Source organism: Neopelma chrysocephalum, unplaced genomic scaffold (genome assembly GCF_003984885.1).
Source record: "Neopelma chrysocephalum unplaced genomic scaffold, ASM398488v2 Primary Assembly neopelma1_96825, whole genome shotgun sequence".
NCBI lineage: Eukaryota > Metazoa > Chordata > Aves > Passeriformes > Pipridae > Neopelma > Neopelma chrysocephalum.
This window is the reverse complement of record NW_020925469.1, coordinates 157,437-175,947: the sequence shown is the minus strand read 5'-3', so window position 1 is coordinate 175,947 and position 18,511 is coordinate 157,437. Positions and strand designations below refer to the sequence as shown.

The 18,511-nt window shown below is 38.4% G+C and overlaps 1 protein-coding gene across 1 annotated transcript in view; it reads left to right on the top strand.

The window, feature by feature from the left end:
- Positions 1-8,926: 8,926 nt before the first annotated feature.
- Positions 8,927-18,511, top strand: part of CAT (catalase) — a 16,538-nt gene continuing 6,953 nt past the window's right edge. The window contains 7 exon segments of the mRNA XM_027670317.1: positions 8,927-9,193; positions 14,062-14,233; positions 15,189-15,299; positions 16,605-16,735; positions 17,347-17,451; positions 17,872-17,997; positions 18,448-18,504. Coding sequence (XP_027526118.1) covers positions 9,128-9,193; positions 14,062-14,233; positions 15,189-15,299; positions 16,605-16,735; positions 17,347-17,451; positions 17,872-17,997; positions 18,448-18,504 — 768 coding nt within the window. The 5' untranslated portion in view covers positions 8,927-9,127.

Below are 18,511 nucleotides of genomic sequence, written 5' to 3'. Positions count from 1 at the left end.
CCTCCACCAGGATGATGTCACATCATTTATATAAACTGCATTACAGGGTGGTGGTGATGTTGTTTCCATGGGAAGGATGGGTAGAAGGGGGTTTGCACCCACGCAGTACTACTTTTTCTGGTTTACACTGAAAAGTTTTGTGGGAAAACCTACAATGAATCAGTACTTGCAGCAGCAAAATAATTACTAAAAGAATGCCAAATATTTTAGAATTAGAGGCAAAAACCACAGAAAATATCTTTACTTGCAGAATTTTCTTTTCATTGAGAACTTCCTACTGTTTTATTTTGTGATTCCTAATTTTCTATTCTCTGATTTCTCTGGTAAACTCCAGTTTTTAGCCCTTTCCACTATACACTAGAAAACCTTGCCTACCTGCACATAAATCCATAATAGAATGCTATAAATTTTTCGGTTTGAGGTATATTTCATATTGTTTAAATACTTCAGAGCCAAGAGCATGTAAAGTTAATTTAGTAAATAAACGAGTGGTTGTCCAAAATTAGGCTGAAGTTTTAATAAACTTACATCTAAAATTTGTAAAGCCTATGTGAAAAGTGCTATATAACTCACCTTGGGTTGGGAGTTTTTAATGAAATAAAAATAATTCCAAAAAACAAACAAACCAGAAAACAAAGCTTTGTAACACTAGTAGGTCACTAAAACATGAATATTTGAGATAGAGGAAAAGTCTTTGTTTCTCTCTCAAAGATTCTGTAAAAGAGTTTCAAGGAGATCTTTTTATTTATTTAATGTTTTATTAATATTTACAGTATTTACAATATATATATTTACAATATATAAATATTTACAATATTTATATTATTTATATAATATTGTAAGAGCACAGTAACTAGTTTTCTAGTATTTATCACCAAATTATATTGGCCTTATTACAAATTTTAGAAACTTTCTTCAATGAAATTTAATCTCAGTATGTTGGGAGCAGGAATTTTAGTTGGACATTTATTGCCCAAGTGAGTGGACTAATTAATGAAAACTTTCTGAGTTAATATGAAAGTCAGAGAGTAATTTATATAAAACAGTGTTCACTCTTTTTCAGGCTGTTTCTTCCTAGTTTTTATGTGAATGGACAGTGTTTTCCCACCTCACTATTCTTGTGGAATGTGTATTCCATAGTTTTGCTACAGCAGAAGAGTATCCAACCCAGAAAGGAAAATCCTGGGAAAAAATCATTAGGGAAACAATCCCATACTAAGATTCCGAACCTCCTTGTCAGCTAGCTCTAGGCACATGTTGTTAATTAGCAATGTTGACTCGGGAGCCACCTTGTCTGAATAAATATAAAGCCATCCACCTCCTTGTATCCCTAATTCCAGGTATGACACAGGGCTGTTTGTTATCATAGAACCCAGGAGTATTTTTCCAACAAGGAGGCCACTGACACAGGCCAATTTGTCATTGCCACTCGGGATGAAACACATGCTGGAAGCGATGGCGACATAATTACCAACTCCCTTTTTTTCCACCTGCGTCATTGGGAAGGAATTCCCGTGACACATCACCTGCCATGGAAGGATCACAGTGCTATATAATGTGCATTGGTCCCAAAAAATATAGGAACAGTCTGTGGGATTCAGTAAAAGGGTGGGTATTACCAGGATTCTGAAGGATGGGATCCATCAGAGCTCAATAAAATGGTGTATCAGAAGTTGATAAAAAAATTAAATTAAAGGAAGAATTGGAGGGTGGATGTTGTAGGATAAGTCATTAGGACTGGATAACAGCTAAAACCTCTACCTTCTGTACATTAAAATAGAGATGGATACACCAAAGCCTATCTCAAATCCATTGGGAATACTTAGAAGTTAAATCTCAAGTACAATGGAATGGAATATATTGGTTACAATCCCTACTAGTGGTAAGGAGGAAAAGGAGAAAAGCACCAATACAAAAGAAAATGGTGAAAAGCCTCAGGAATCTCTCGTGCAGCCAGAAAACTAAGATATCTCAGCCTTCCATATCCTGAAATCTATTTTCATATTTCAGGAATATTTATGAATAAAAACATGAAACAGAAGAGGGATTAGCATGCTGTGAAACCAAATAAAAAAACCCCTACCATATGAACAACAAAAAAAAAGGGAAAAAATGTAGGCTTCCAAAATGTTAACCTCCTCTGCCAAATCATATGATAACCAGAGAACTACTGAAAAATAGCTGTTTTCACTCTGGGTGAATCAAAAGTAGTTTGGTTGTCAAAAATAGGCCTAATTTTCATGATTAGTATCATGTAACTGTAAAAACGTATCAAATTATTTTAGACTAAAAGTATTGAAAAAATGAAGGCAGCATATCCAGTGAAAAATGTGTATTCCTCTTAAAATTGTTTGGAAGTCCACATTTTGGATCAAGACCCAACTGTGCTGTTCAACTACTGCCCTTAATCCAAGAAAAATAGGAAATGCACATAAACAAAGCTGGACAGGAATGCTGATAAATCCCTGTAGATCTGCTCCAAAGGGCTTAGTGTGTTTATAAGTTTGGTGGTTTGTAAGTTATTATCTGTATTTCATTTTTATGCCTCCATCAGAAGTTTCTTGCAATGTAAATGGCTTGTAAACGTCTCATAAATATCTTGTAAAGGGCCAGCCAGGGTGCAGGCAACAATTAGTAGCTAGAAAGAAACATATCAATTAACCTGGTAGCTTAATGTCAACCTCCAGGAAAAGAAAAACAAAACACATTAATTATTTGTTGTAGTTTCCAGATAAGTTTCACCTCTTGGTTGTCGTGAAACAGCCAAGTTCTGTATTGATGTGTCAAAATCTTTTTATCTCTTTTAGCAACTTTTATAAGGAAGATGCACATTTTTAAAAACAGAGCTCTGCATACACATAAAAAAATCTTTAAGATGTCTAAAATTGAATTCAATGTCTAGCTAAATGCTGTAGTTGTGGAATTATATTGGGTTTTTTTTCTACTATGTTAGATGCTTCCATAATTTTGCTTTACCTATTTGAGGCCATGAATTTTCTGTTAATGGAAAACCTTGGAAAAATGAGGTCAAATGTACAGAAGACGACTCTGGCTTCAAGAACAGCCACACCTAAATACGTGGAATAAAACCTGCTGTTTGTTTTCCAGGCATCTACCTGTGGCCAAAACACTCAAGGTCTTGTCCAGGGCTTTAATCCAGAAGCAGGTCCCTGGCAATTGTGTAAATCTTAAAGCAAACAATGGCCATCTTTGCAACCCATAATGATCCATAACTAGGCAGGGTGAAAAACTGCTTTTAGCCAAGGACTGGAACAACAACTCCAGTGGTGCCGTTACACAAGAGAGCTGGGGCAAAGGGCATCAGCCAGCTCCTGGCCATATGGCTGGCACTGGGCTGGATCAATTATTCCAGGCTGGAAAAGCTATTTTATGTTTATTTAGTATGCTACTAACTGTTATATTTCACTCTGACCATACACCTTGATTCTTTGTATCTCCCAAGACCCCACAACTTTTTGTAGTCTTTCTTATTGTCAAAAATAAGATATGTAAGCAGATGGTTTACAGATTTTGTTCCATCCTTAGATGCCTCCTATTATGATGTAAAATAGAGTGAGAGTGGCAGCTACTTCAAGGGAAAAAAAAGGCTAAAATATTCACACTAAAATAAAAACATATTTTCAAGATACTGAGAGCCTGCAGCTCCTATCAATTCAAGCAATACTAATTAGTGTGCTGGTGCCCTAGGATTAATTATTCCCTTGGTTCTATTTGCCACCATCTCAAGGGACAAGTCTTATGTCGATAGCTGTGATTCCTCTTAAATGGGACAACTAAAGAGATGCCACAATTCATCTTCTAGAATAAAGCAGAGTTTTAAAATTGCATTTATTTCACAATTCATTGAAATGACCTTAAAAATATCGGAGTTATGTTCAGCACCTCTTAATTAATGAAAATGAATCAGTGATGAACTGCCATTAAATATTTTAAAGTGTGTGTGTTTTCAGGACAAAAAAAAAGGTGTAAGAGAAACGATATTAAACTACATTTGGATCATAAGCATATGAAACTTAGAAAATATTATCTTAATGGGATCCTGGCAGGCAATCTGAACACTGGGAATTAGCAGCAATTCCCTCCAGGTGATTCCATGGGAACTTGACCCATCAAGTCATCAGGGCAGATTATTATATATGTAAAGTGCTCTCTGAAACTGTGGCACCCAAATACCACGTGTCCCTGTTCCAATTGTCACATGCACTGCAAGAGGCTTTGATGTCTCTGTGCTTGCAGAGCTTCACATCTTTCACAACAGACACAAAAAATACATATCCAGCCTTTTTTTAGACACCTAAACATCATTACCTGCCTGACTTAAATCCCTCAGATTTGCTTTAGTGACTAGAACAAGTATGGAGAATTTTTAGATATTTGCCTATTTTGTACCTTGCAAACCTTCTTCTTTGTCTTTCCTTGTTTACCAACATCCATATTTGCTCTCAGGACACAAATCCCTCTCATTTGTTGCCATTCCACTGACTGTTTTGTTTGGTTTTTTCCCCATAAACTCCCTGTGATGACATTATAATCTCTTCCAGTCACCACCATGATCCATAAGAAAATTCAGAAATCACCACGGAAAAGAACAATGTGTGATCAGATGACAAATTTTAACACTGTTTTAGTACCAAAACTAGCTGAAATTTGAGGTTTGAACCATGCCTAAATCCATCATAGCTGGTGTTATTCACTTCACAACATACATGTCAGTCATGCACTCAAAATTACACTAATCAGGGCTTTTCTTTCCCTGCTGGTAAACTAGTGTTGCTATTGTAAAGCATATATGCCTATATCCAAATTTTTCAGAGGCACGTATCTAATTTTTCCTGGCAATGAAACAACAGCCTGATTTTCCAGTCCTGCTGGGCAGCCAACATTTTTAATTGCCTTTAATTTTCTGGAAATCCAATTGGTTTGAAAAACCAGTTCATTTAGGATTCTCTTCTTTCTAGAGGATTAGAACACATGAAATGACACCTATTGTATCAAGGTATCTCTTGGATCAAACATCTGTATTTATACATGCAAACATCCAGCATGCCAATTAAGCACTTGACTAATTTAAAGTACATGTGACTAAATCATACTAATGGTTGACCCATTTAAAAGCTTCAGAGCTTCTAACAACTGGACAAAATACTGCTGTGTTCAGCTGGGAATCTTTTCTTGTGCAGAATGAAGCTTTTATGGGCAAAACCATGTTTCAAAACAGATGTTTTATTATTTATTAGGTAAATGCTTCAGATAATGCTGCTAATAATACAGAGGACAAATGGAGGAAAACATTCCTAACCTTACGGGTGCTTGAGCTTGAAAGGGAATCAAATAAAAAGAGCTACATTAACAAAAGAAAATTGTATGTATATGATGTGAATTAATTTTAATAATGTAGTTTTATGGAATAAAAACATAAATATCCAGGATGCCAAACACATGTTTAAGCAACTCTCCACTTGGCAAGTGCTGTATTTCTTATACTTTTCTTGTTCTTCTTTCACTTATCTCAAGGACTATATTACAGCTGTCTTTCCAGCACTAAATATGAAACACAACTTCTTGATGATGATCATGAGTACTGTTTATGAAAATCAATAAATTATTGCAAACCATTAACATAGATTAATTACATTCGGTTTTGGTAAAAAATACAGAAAAAATTATTTTGCTCTAGGACTGGTGTATCTATTGGCATTTAGGAACCACAAAGTTTGAAGACATCTAGTTCAAAATCACTGAAGTCACTCTCATGTTTTCAATGTTTTCCACTAGATCTGATAACTGAAAATACAAAATTTAAAAATCTACATGTAGTCAAGTTACTGAATGATAAACTTATCACCGTGATGGCTTAAGCTGTAAATTGCTTTCAGACATACCCCACAGAGTACATAGGGATGCCCAGTTTATTATTACCTCTCTTATTGCATCTCTCCTCCTCACCACATACTATGTCCAGCACCTCCCACATGTCACCCAGAGGTTGGAAGGCCTTCAAGAGCATGATATTCACGTGTCTGTAATTGCAAGTTTGACATATTAAATTGTTTTCGGTGTGTATTGTCAGCTTGAAATCAAGACAGACAATATGTTCTGTCTTCTGTATTACAATGGACATTAATCTGTTGTTTCTATTCATATGTCTCTGGGTTTTTTTCCAAAATATAATAGCAACCTTCTTTTTCTGCCTGTATTTGTCACACTCAATCTTCTATTGTGTGAGTAAACAGATAAATATTAGTCTATGTTGCTCTTTCAGTGATTTTTCTGGGCCCTGATATTTACACCAGGTGTGACAGCAAAAGGATGGGTGGAAAAGTAATTTGCAGAGGTCCCTGAGGGACTGTAAATATCCAAAGGTTGGCTATTGATAAAGGCCAATTACTATTTCAAGTCTTGAGAATAGATTCATTATATTACTTCACAGTTGGAGTACAGGCGGTGCTGAATTTGTTTCAGGACTGAAAACATACTCAGTAATATCAATTATATTTTTATTATGTGAGCCTAAACCAGAGTTTTTATGTTTTTCTTTCTGACCTTATTCCTTGTGGCATAGGTAGAAAACGTATCCAAGCCTCACCTCTAGATACACAATTTGGATACTCTGGAGGATACAAATTTGAACATATTTAATAGAAGGGTCAAAAATTAAGTTTCCCAATCCTGTGATAACTGTTCTCATCAATAATCAACTTAATTAAGAAATAGGCACTCTCTGCCTTGTGCTTCTCTTTTCTGATCTTTTAGAATAAAATAAAGGTTTGGGTGCCTGTGTAATTTAATTAACAAAGCAACAGGCACTATGGACCTTCTACTCAGCTAATTCCCTTGGGTGTAAAACACTGAATTATGTGTTTTATTTACAACACAATGTGTGTGTGTGTGAGTGACACTGACATTGCAGTTTTGTGTTTAAACTCGCTTTAAATACAGAAAACAAAACACAGACAAAAAGCACCATGACTTTTAATCTCCCAAAATCTTAATTAAGGGTGAAGTGTGGTTTGGATTATGCCTCAGAAAGTCATGCAGCAACCCAGAACCAGTCTCCCCAGGTAAATAAAGATGATTAATTCGGAATTGTTAATGGTTTGTTTACTTAACGCATGTATAACAGGAGGCTCACACAGGCAAATAAGACGCCGCAGGAAACAAATATCAAGATAGAAGGGTGGAAAAAAGGAAATAAACGAAGATACCACAGCAAGAAACCAGTGGGATTCGAACCAGTATTCACTGCTTTCTTGACTAAAAAAGTAAAAAATTAGAGCAAGGTGAGAGATAAATGTATTTGTGTCAGGCTTAGCTTTATATGACCTTTCTTATGAAACACAGTCACTTGGTTTTAGTTAAGCTGAAGTGCAAACACTGTTTGCAATACATGCCATTGATGTTGCCACCTGCTGTCCCTTGGGTTTTATTTTGGTTTTTGCATATTTCCTTGGTCAATATTTAATCTCTTCTTGTTTGTTTTTTTATGCAAACATACACGTATGTATATACACTTATAGCTTTTTCTCTCGCATATAATAAAAAGGGTTGATGGGAGAGGAAAGAAGCAGTTTTTACAAGTTACTCTTATTTTGAAACAGATTTGTGACCAGCAAAGTTATCTACACACCTTGACCAGCAATGTTAAACTTTAAAGGAAAAGCAAACAATAACTTTCCATGAAAATGTCCATATTTTCTTCATGTTGCTGATTAGGCAAACTGAAATATCAATCACTGATTAAAAAAAAATCATGTATGTGCAATCCTAGTAGTAAATCTAGATGGTATAGTCTAATGATGTATATTTTGTATAGAAACATCAGAAACATAGGTGATCTTCCTTGCTCTTCTTTATGATGTTGGTTATCATGTTAAGGAAAAAAAGATTATGCGATTCAGAGACATGAAAGAAATGTACCAAATAAGGCTGAAGCAGAAAAAAGGGAGTTTTCTGTTCTTAATTCTGAGGAAAATTAATGATATTCCCTGTGTAGTACAGACAGAGGTTTAACCCTCTAATTCTCAATAACATATACTAGATAAAGCAATTGTCAGATTGAAATAATGAGCTAGACAACTCTTTCTATCTGTTAAGAGAAAAGAATGCAAACACAATCTCGCAGATAAGCAGTTTAAGACGGAATATTCATGTCGTTCAAAGGTTTTACCTCAGAATTAGGAAAAACAACCAGCTGTTAACCACTTTTATCAGCTGCGGTACATGAATTAGGCACAAAGCCAGATCTCCTTCAGTGTTACCAGTGCCTAATGGGAGAACAGTATTTACCTCATGATTTGTAAGCATAACTACATTATTAATTCAAAAGTGGGGTTTTTTTAAGGGTATACATTCAGAGCTATAAAGAAATACTCTTTACTATTCGGCGCATATGATTATTATCAATGTTAATGTATGACCTGTACCTCATTTAAGGTACAAAAGCGAGCCTTTATATAGCTACACATTTATGTAGTTTATATAGTTATATTTGGTCACTTTGATTTTGCAGTTTACAAACATCTTTTTCCTGCCGAAACCAACCCTGCCTCTGAAACTCCGTAAGCAAGTGCAGCCTTCACAGCGCCCTGACCCTGTAATTTCTTAACACTACCTCCACCCTCAGCGGCTGTAGAAAGCTCCGGCATCTCAAAATCTAAATCAGAGCCGAAAAAAAAGTACTTTCACAGCTCCGTATTAGTTAATTACGCTACAACAACAAGGGAACGGCGCGGCCCCACCGCCCTCTCACCGCCCGCTCGGGGCGAGGCGGCGCCTCGCAGCGCCCGATTGACGTGCCTGTTGGCCAATCACGGGTCGATCTGGCAGGCTGGCGGCGATTCTATTGGCTGAGGAGGTAGCGGGGGGCGGGCGCAGCGCCGGGGGCAGGAGCCGTGCGCGGGGTGCCTCCCGCTACCCGCTGGTGCTGCGGGTCCCCGTGGGGTGACAGTCTGACACGGCGACAGGGCGGTGACAGGGCGACAGAGCGACCTCTCCGGCGCTGCCTCCTCGCTGGGAGCGAGCGCAGCCCCTCCGCTCCTGCTTTCCCGCAGCTCCCGCTTCCCTCCTCGCTGCCCTTCCTGCCTCGGGGGTCGCCCGCGATCGCAAAATGGCCGACGGGCGGGACGACGCCGCGGACCAGCTGAAGCAGTGGAAGAGCCACCGGGGCTCGCAGGTACTCGCCGGCACAGCCCGTTCCTCGCATCCCCGGGGGGAGCGGGCGAGCCCTGGAGCCCGAGGGTGCAGAGCCCGGGGCGTTCCGGGGGATGCGGGGCTCGCTGTGCGCGGGTGTCCCCGGGACACCTCCGGCGGGCGAGGCGCCCTCGCCCCGTGCCGCCCTCACCCCCACGGGCTGCGACCGTGCCGGGAACAGCAGGGGCACGGAGGGCAGGGGAGCTGCCAGCTGGCCCCGAGCGATGAGGGCGGTCAGCGCTGCCTGGCCCCGGCGTATCCCTAAGGCAGCAGTGGGGCTGCTCTGCGCCCAGGCCGCCAGGTCCTTGGGCAGAGATATTGTTAATTTTTCTCGTCTCAAATCAGATGCTTGCGTTTCAGTTTGCTGTCACATTGGTAGAACCCAATTGTAACCAGGGAATAACATAAAAGATAAAGTGTGTTCAGCAGTATGTGGGGACTTGCTGACCGGGTTGAAGTGAATTTTTTAGGAAAAAGTTCTTCCCTGAGAGGGTGGTGAGTCACTGGCACAGGTTGCCCAGAGAAGCTGGGGCTGCCCCATCCCTGGAAGTGTCCAAGGTTGGACGGCTCTTGACCAGCAATCTGGGATAGTGGAAGGTGTCACTGCCCATGGCAGGGGATTGGAAGTAAAGGGTCCTTTCCAACCCAAACCATTCTGGGATTCTGGGATTCTGTGAAGTGAATTGGCTGAAATCATAAGAGCATGTAACCAACAGCATGGCACTCAGCCATCTGAAGATACAGAATATTTCCAAAATATTTGGGTAAATGTATGAATGCTGCAAGACTTGATTTCTCTCATTCTTCGTCAAATCACTCTGACAGTTTCTGTATGTATTTTCTGACAGAAATGTGTATATTCCATTAAATACTCTTCCTGCTGGTTTTACTAAGCAGAAATCTTGCAAGATGGAAGTAGATGCCTCAGTTCCCAGTGGCTATATCTGTTAAGTCATCTTAATATTATTTTATTCTTCTTGCTTCTAAAAGGTGCTGTGTGAGAACTACCTGCTGAATTGTGACTTCATCAAGCCCCAGTGTGTGTCATAATGGCTCCTTTTTATCCATGAGTAATACTTTTTGTAGGGATGTCGGCTTTTCTGTAACATAGCAGCATTTGAAAACAGGCCAAGGTTAATTTGAAGGTTTGGGAGGCAACCCAAAATCTATGTTGCATAAGGAGTCATGAGACTTTAAGATAGAAAGTAGGGAGGGCTTATTAGAATTTTAAAGTGAGTTGTACAAGGTACAAAGTATCAGTAATGCCTGGAAGTGTGTACTTTGATGTGTGGTGTTTACAACAGCAGTGACTAAAATTCTCCTGGCTTTGTTTCCCTTCTTTCTGTCATGGCAGGTTGGTGCTGTAATGAAATACAAATGCAGATTCACGAGTTCTTGTCGTTAAGGTTTGGACTGCATGCAGCTCCCAACCGTATGAAAATACAGGCATCAAACAAGCTCAAGCCCAAAAGTAGTGTGAGAATTCTTCTTGCAACTACTGTGTGGTTCTTTTCCTCTCCCTTCACACTGATAGAACTTATTTTGTGTGCCCCATAGGTTATCCTGAAACCAAAGTGAATATATCCTACCATTAAAAAAGTAAATATTTTAAATTTCTAATGAGAATAGTAGAAAGGACCTTTCAGAAAGTCTACCTGCATAAACAAAAGAGACTGTACAGCCACAAAGCTGTTAATTTTTTTTATAGTCTTAGTTTCAACAAGCTGTGGTTTTAGCAACTACTTCTAGTAGTCCTAAATGTGATCATTAGAGATGAAGTGGGTTTTAGACCTGTTGAGCTGGGAAGGGCTGTGTTACCTCTACAAACCTTTGCTCTTTGTGGCATGGCTCACAACTAATATTCAAAGGTTTTTTCTACCCTTAAGATAATCTCACAGATATTTTAAAGGCATAGGTGAATCAAAAAGTCTCTGAGACTAAGGATACATTTCCTCCTCCATTCTGTCTTTTACCAAGCTGTTGCAAGGTCTTTTCAGAGGAAAAGGTCATAGATGTAGTATATCCATTATAGTTCAGCCTCAGTGTGTTTAAACCTACTGGGCTGCTTAGAACTGATGAAGAATTCTGAGGTAACCAGAGCTCTAATTCCACGTAATTTTTCTGTGTTTCTCTGTGGACTGAGTGAAACTCGGTTGATGCTTCAAGATGACATAAGTTTTGATGGCTTTAAAAAGTCACTGTTTGGACTGGAGGGGTCTTATGTCTCATGTTGAAACAGAGTTCCCATAATCCAGTCCCCAAATTTGCTTTTCTTGGAATATAGTAGTCAGAATTCATAGAAGGTGCTGCAGGTGTACAGAGGGTTTTTGTGTCACTGGCTGCCTTAGAGTGAGGGTGAGGTGGAATTCTCTGTGCACACAGAACACGTGGGAAGGAAGGAAATGTCTAATGAATAATAACACAAGGAGGTTGGAGAGGAAAATTCACAGTTGGGATGCCATTGATAGGATCTGTTCACTCCTGCAACCTCTCCTGTCTTAAATGAGTATGTCAGTGTCATTCATAGAAAAAAAAATCAATGAATCCATGATAAGAATAACTAATATATTGGGTTTTATCTGCGAGAGCCTTGAAAGCTTTTAATCAGCAAAACTAATCAATTCCTGGAATATGGTGGTGTCCTTCCAACTTTAATATGTGAAATTAAATTCTGATTCAAAAAGTTCAACTAGAAATTGTAGTTACCATTACAAATGAAGACAATAGCTAAGATGTAATAAAGCTTACACATTTAAGGGGGCTAAATTGTCTCCTATAGGACATAATTTTGAGAAGTTGAGCTCTTGGAGATGGAAGAACTTCTTGTACAGTCTAAATAGGTGATTTCTCAAATTGAGCAGTGAAATTGCTGAATTTTAAATGAACCAGAGAAAACAAAATACAAGGTAGGAGGTGCGTGATAAATAAGCAGTGGAAAAAACACTGAGAACAGTGTCTGCTCTTGCATATTTCCATTGACAAACCATAGATAATGTTTTGATTTAAGCAGATGTTGCTTTGGCTTACAATACTTTAAATAAAGCTGAAATGGGAACTTTCCTGTAAGTTTCTGAGCATCATGTGCCTGTTTGTTATATATTGTCTTTTTAAATGTTTGTGCATATTTCAGTGTAGATGAGAATTCCAGGCATCCTGAAGGGATTGAATTTATGCTTATATCTTTATGCTAATGAAGTGGTGAATGAAGAATAAAGAACTTGGATATTTTGGGAATGCAAGCCAGCTGAAGGAGTGTGTGTTGCATATTAGCAAGAACACAGTGGAAATGCAGTTATCCTGTCAAATGTCTTTTATGTGGTTATTCAGGTACCTGAGCTAAACAAAGTGTCTATAACTCCCTGTATTCTCTGCCTCATCCAGAGCTCTGGGTGTGGATGTGAATAATTGTTCTTTCCCTGCCTTTGTGGGTTGCCTCTTGGGGAAAAAAGAAGTCTTCCATCAGAATTTTGTTTGTTTACAGTAATTAAACCCCTTAAAGCAGAACTTCCCTTGTCAGTGTGAAAATTGGAACCCCCTAAAGTAGCTGATAGAAAAGTGAAGGCTTTTCCTCTCAAGAGTTGCTTTTTCCTTCTCTTCACCATCCCTTTTCATCTGTAGAACTTAGAAAGAAGGAGAACTAGTTATGAGGGGCTGAGTGAGTTTATGCTGGTGTGTCCTGTGGTCCAGGTAGGGTGGTGTGGATAGAGAGCCCATATGGATTCATGGCAGTTTAGTGCAACGTGTGACTGGGTTTGGTGTTAATCTGTGACTCGGGTATTTGAGCTCACCTCGTTGCAAACTTTATTTTCTTTTCTTTGTACTAACTTCTCTTCTGTTCTTCTACGTCTTTTATATTCATTCCCCTGGCTCCTGACAACAAATGTACTCCAGGAAAAACTGGCACCTCTGACCGTCGGGTCTCTGGAGCTGATGGACCTTTCTTGCTATGTTTTCTGCAGTACCCAGTAAAACAGGAGTATTGCCTTAGAGGATTGATTGTATGACCCCATATGTGATGCAGATAAAGTCCTTTCCACTGGGATTTTTTATGAGAAAATAGGAGTACACTCAATTATGGTGCTACAGAGTTCCAGCAGGTGTTTCTTGAAGTTTCTTGGAGATTTTTTCAGTTACAGGGTCATTCCTACTGTACAAGATGCTGCTGCTCTAAGTAGCCTATAAAACTTAAACTCTTAAGGTGTGAAAGGGAGGGGAAAAGGATGAGTGTGGGTTATCCTGGGCAGTTTCTTTAAAGACAATAACAATGTTAGAAAAAAAAGAAAAGCTATGATTGCTGTCATTTTGACAGGACATTTCCTGGCAGTAGGGCTTGTGTTGATCTTGGTCCTTCCGTGGTTCAGGAGTCAGAATGATGATTCCTCAGGTGTTCCTGTTATTTTCCATAGCTCTTCCAGACCAACAGTAATCACAGATACTCCCTTTTAATCTTTATGCTCTGTGACTGTAGCTCTTTCCTTATTCCTCTGTCCCTGTACTGACATTACCTCCTCCTTCCTTTCCTTTCTCCCTTATTACTTTCCAGCAGCTTTTTTAGCTTTCTCTTCCCATCCCAAATTTTTCTTGGAGCAAGATTGATAGTCTCAACAAGTAATATTTCTGAACTGTGGAAAACATTCTTGGATTATACATGACTTGGACTCTTGTTCTTAAATAGCCTCAGACACAGCACTGGGATGTAGTTGACACATGTATTTTCTGTAACTACTTCCAGAAACTTAAATCATTTTGTCATATACTTGTTCATGTGACATGTAATGGTTGAACAGTCTGCACATTGTGTGATTTAAACACAGAGGGCTGGATTTGATATTGACTGTCCCCTGCTTTCAGAAACCAGATGTCTTGACCACTGGTGCTGGGAACCCCATAGCGGATAAGCTGAATATTCTGACAGTGGGGCCACGCGGACCTCTTCTTGTCCAAGATGTTGTTTTCACTGATGAGATGGCTCATTTTGACAGAGAGAGGATTCCTGAAAGAGTTGTGCATGCAAAAGGGGCAGGTACGTTTAAACCTACGTATTTTCTTTGTGTAGAATTAGAGTTAAAAGCTTTTCAGGTAACATGTAGATTGTGACAATAAATTGCATTATGTTATCTATAATTTAGTGTTATCAGTTATGATAAATCTGTATGAACAGATTTAGCAAACAGTTCTAGCACAACAGTGCTAGGGCCTGGTTTAAAAAATCTCAGTGCCAAAACTTGAAGCACTGAAAAATTGCTTAAAAAAATTAAGTAGAAAATATGTAGTTATGTGATTTTTACTGTATTTTCTACAATCTCTACTTCCTCTGCCTGTTCCTCCATAGTATCCCATTCCTCTGGAAGGGAAAACCTATCATCTCTATTTTAATGTTTGTTTTCATGTTATTTAATAGAGAATCTTGGCTTTGTCTTCCAGTGTATCTGTCTGTCAAAGCAAGCTGATGATCTAATATTTAATATAAAACCCTGAATAATTTAAAAATTTATTATTAATCTTAGAAGGGTACAACTATCACCTCTGATTTTTGTTATGTGTTGCCCTAGAAGGAGCAGCATATGAATTTGTAATGTGAACGTACATGGGAAAAGTTGTTCTGTGGGGGTGGAAAAAGTTTTGTTGCTTCATCCAGCTTGCAAGTGGACCAAAAATTCTGCAACACATAGCAGGATTAAAGAAATAATAAAGATAAATACACAGATCGTGGCAGAAGAGCATCTTCTGTATTGCTACTGGGACCTGTTAACAATCAGTTAAGGAGCAGAGAGGGAGCACTGTGCAAATAGAGTGTTAAACAAGTTTCATTTTGTGAAAATAAATGGAGTGTTTAGTGCATGGAAATGAACTGTGTTTAAACTGCTGTATTCCCATGTTTGCTTTTGGCTTGAAGTTGTATGTTGGACCACAGTAGAATAACAGATGAGTGGAACGAAGGTACCTAGAGCTGATCTTTTGGAATTCCTGTTCTTCAGGAGCCTTTGGCTATTTTGAAGTCACTCATGATATCACCCAGTATTGCAAGGCAAAAGTGTTTGAGCACATTGGGAAAAGAACTCCCCTTGCTATTCGATTCTCCACTGTTGGTAAGACTTTAAAATTATTGTGTACCCTCTTCCATGTGTGCCTTGGTTAGCAGTGTGGAGCACTTAAGGTAGTTTCAAATGCCTTCTGCCAACCCAGTCTTCCTCTTAATTTAAATTATTTAAAATTAATTAATTAAATGAATTGTATGTAAGACCTTCAGCACCTTCTGCCTCTTTCTGTCAGAGTTCTCAGGAGACACTTTTCTGACTGAAATGTGAGAGGGAGGGTGACCTGCACTGTGTTTTTTCTAACAGAAAATCTGCTTTGTTTCTGGTTGGATCATAATCAACACTTGCACGCTGCAACTTAACACTTGGAAGTTAAACACATGTAATCTCTTATGCCCTGGGAATGTTTTGGGGATGAACGATGTAACCTAAATACTGGGCAAAGGAAAAGAAACAATCTTCCAGAAATAAACTCCGATTTTTTTAAACAGTTGAATACATAAACTAGCAAAATCTTAAATGCTATAAGTTAAAACATGCATTGTGATCAATATCTTGTCTGATAGAAAAAAATTATAATGTGTATGTTACTACTTTATCTATATTTAAAAGAAATCCTAATGAGGATTCAGTTCTGGAAGCATTGGAGAGAAAAAAGTAGTCCAAGAAGGCTGTGTCAGCAAAAATTAAGGGGTCCTGATAGAGAGTGAAGACATGGAGCTGAGTTTGACTTTCTCTTCCTCTTCCCCTCCCCCTTTCCCTCCCCTCCCCTGTTTGAACACGTTCTGCAGAACACAGTTTTTATAATGAGGGGATGAGTGTCCTACTTATTTCATCAGGATGTTCTGAACACTTCTGGAACACTTGTGCTCAGCTGTTGTGCTTGGCACTTCTGCCCTGGTAGAATTTACCCATTGAAAATTCTGTCCTGGATGAAGCAGGAGGAATTTAAAGGATTACAGTCCTTCCATAATATTTTATTAGGCACGCTGGTTAGATTGCTACCTTCTACATGAGAGCTTTCACACTGGGATTTGATGCACAGAAACAAATGTGGCTTTAGATGATTCAGCCTTATAATCTGATGATGTCTCTGTTAGTGATAATGCAAATTGCACTCTTAATTGGTTCATGTGGATATACTTGTTTTTCTTTCTTTTAACTTTAATGTTCGGGTGAGTTTCTGTTCACACTTTGAGGTACTGTTAAAAATATGCCTAAAATTCCTTGGTATAGAAAAGACTTCAATGCCCTTTTAAGATATTATGGCCTAATTTCAAGTTATATGGGGTTTTGCTTACAATTTGTATGCATTTCCTCTCCTAAGACTTCTCTATGTCCATGTGTTTCTTCAAGCTGGAGAAGCCGGGTCAGCTGATACAGTTCGTGACCCTCGAGGCTTTGCAATGAAATTCTACACGGAAGATGGGAATTGGGATCTTGTGGGAAATAATACTCCCATCTTCTTTATTCGGGATGCAATGCTGGTAAGCCCCAGGGACGAGGGTACTTTGGGAAAGAGTCCAAAAGTTCATTCACATCTTATTCTTGCCTCACTGAGAAGTAAAACCTGTTAAACTTTGTTACATGCTCTGAACATTTTTGACTTGAAAAGATGTTACTAAAAAAAAAGTGAATTTGAAAACTAATGGTTGATTACTTATGTGATTTCATACTTTTCACTCTGAATTTTCACTTTAAAAGCTTCTTGCAAATTCTTTGTATTAAATCTGATTTTTTTGGTCTTTTTGTAAGCTTAATAGCTCTTTGTAAGATGGTTTCTAGTGTCTTTGCATTGTCAGATACTCAGTAAAGTTACACAGATTTGAAAAGATTTACCTCTCACCTTATCCATCACAGAATGAAAACAGTCTTTATCTCTGAACAACCTGTTTATCCTAATTGTAAATGCTTGACTTTACCCTAATTTTACTGGTCTGTGAATGAATTGGTTGCAGGAGGGACGTGACAGTAGAAGATTTTTCAGTTATCTTACAGATTTGTCTCAGTTTTCAATATGCTGTTCTTTCATTGTTTGTCTTGTTCTTGATCTCATCTAATTTCTTTTTTTTTTCTCCTCCACTTCTGGACAAATTAGTTTCCATCCTTTATCCATAGCCAAAAGAGGAACCCTCAGACTCATTTGAAGGATCCAGACATGGTGTGGGACTTCTGGAGTCTTCGTCCTGAGTCTTTGCATCAAGTGAGCTTCTCCTTTGGCTTTATTTAGTAAAATCATGTTATGAAGCATGTTTTTAACTCTCTCTTCTCCATGTTTGATCTAGAAGTCTATGTAGTCTTAGTCATATTTGTAATTTAAATTATCCATGCTTACCTGTTCCATGCTTATGGGAAAGATCATAACATTACCACGAGGTTTATGTCTACTTCTTGTGGGCATTAAACTTCACATAGGTTTAATTCCCAGTTTTTCTTTGTGCAAAACCAAAGCAGTTTTTTCATTAACACTCTTAAGACTTAAACTAGAAATTCCTCAAGGAATTCCTAACATTAACACAGCTTCCAGTGATACAGATTAATGCAATAAACAAACTTAGTCTTGAATGATCACTTTATCTTTGGTCTGATGAGCCCTTTAATATTGTTTCATCCTTCGCTTTAGGTGTCTTTCCTGTTCAGTGATCGTGGAATTCCCGATGGTTATCGCCACATGAATGGATATGGATCACATACTTTTAAACTGGTTAATGCTGAGGGAAGAGCAGTTTATTGCAAATTCCATGCCAAGGTATTGATCTTTTTTTTTTTTTCCATTTATGTATTAGAGCTATACATCATGTTGGATTAAAACCATAAAAATGTTCAGTGACTTTTCAAGTTTAATTCAGAGACAACTTTTTAGTGCTTGGACTCAAAAGGTGTGTGGTGTCCTTGTTTAGTATCAGTAGCATACCTTTAATCAATATGATGGGTGATTGTTCTTGCTAACACAGCAGTCATTTACTAGACTATAAAGAACTCTTCTTTGGGGAACTGTTTCTTGTTATTGGAGCACTATCAGTGAACTGATTTTTATCTGGAAGGGAGCTGTTGAATGTACTGTAAATCTGAACTCAAATTGTTGCAAGTTGGAACATGGACAGTCTCACTCTTGGAATACAAATCTTGTTAAAATTCATTGTGATTAATGATTTCTGTAATACTTTGTAACTGGTGCTGTTGCTTTTATTGCTTTTAGACTGACCAGGGCATCAAAAACCTCTCTGTAGAAGAAGCAGGAAGATTGGCTTCTACTGATCCTG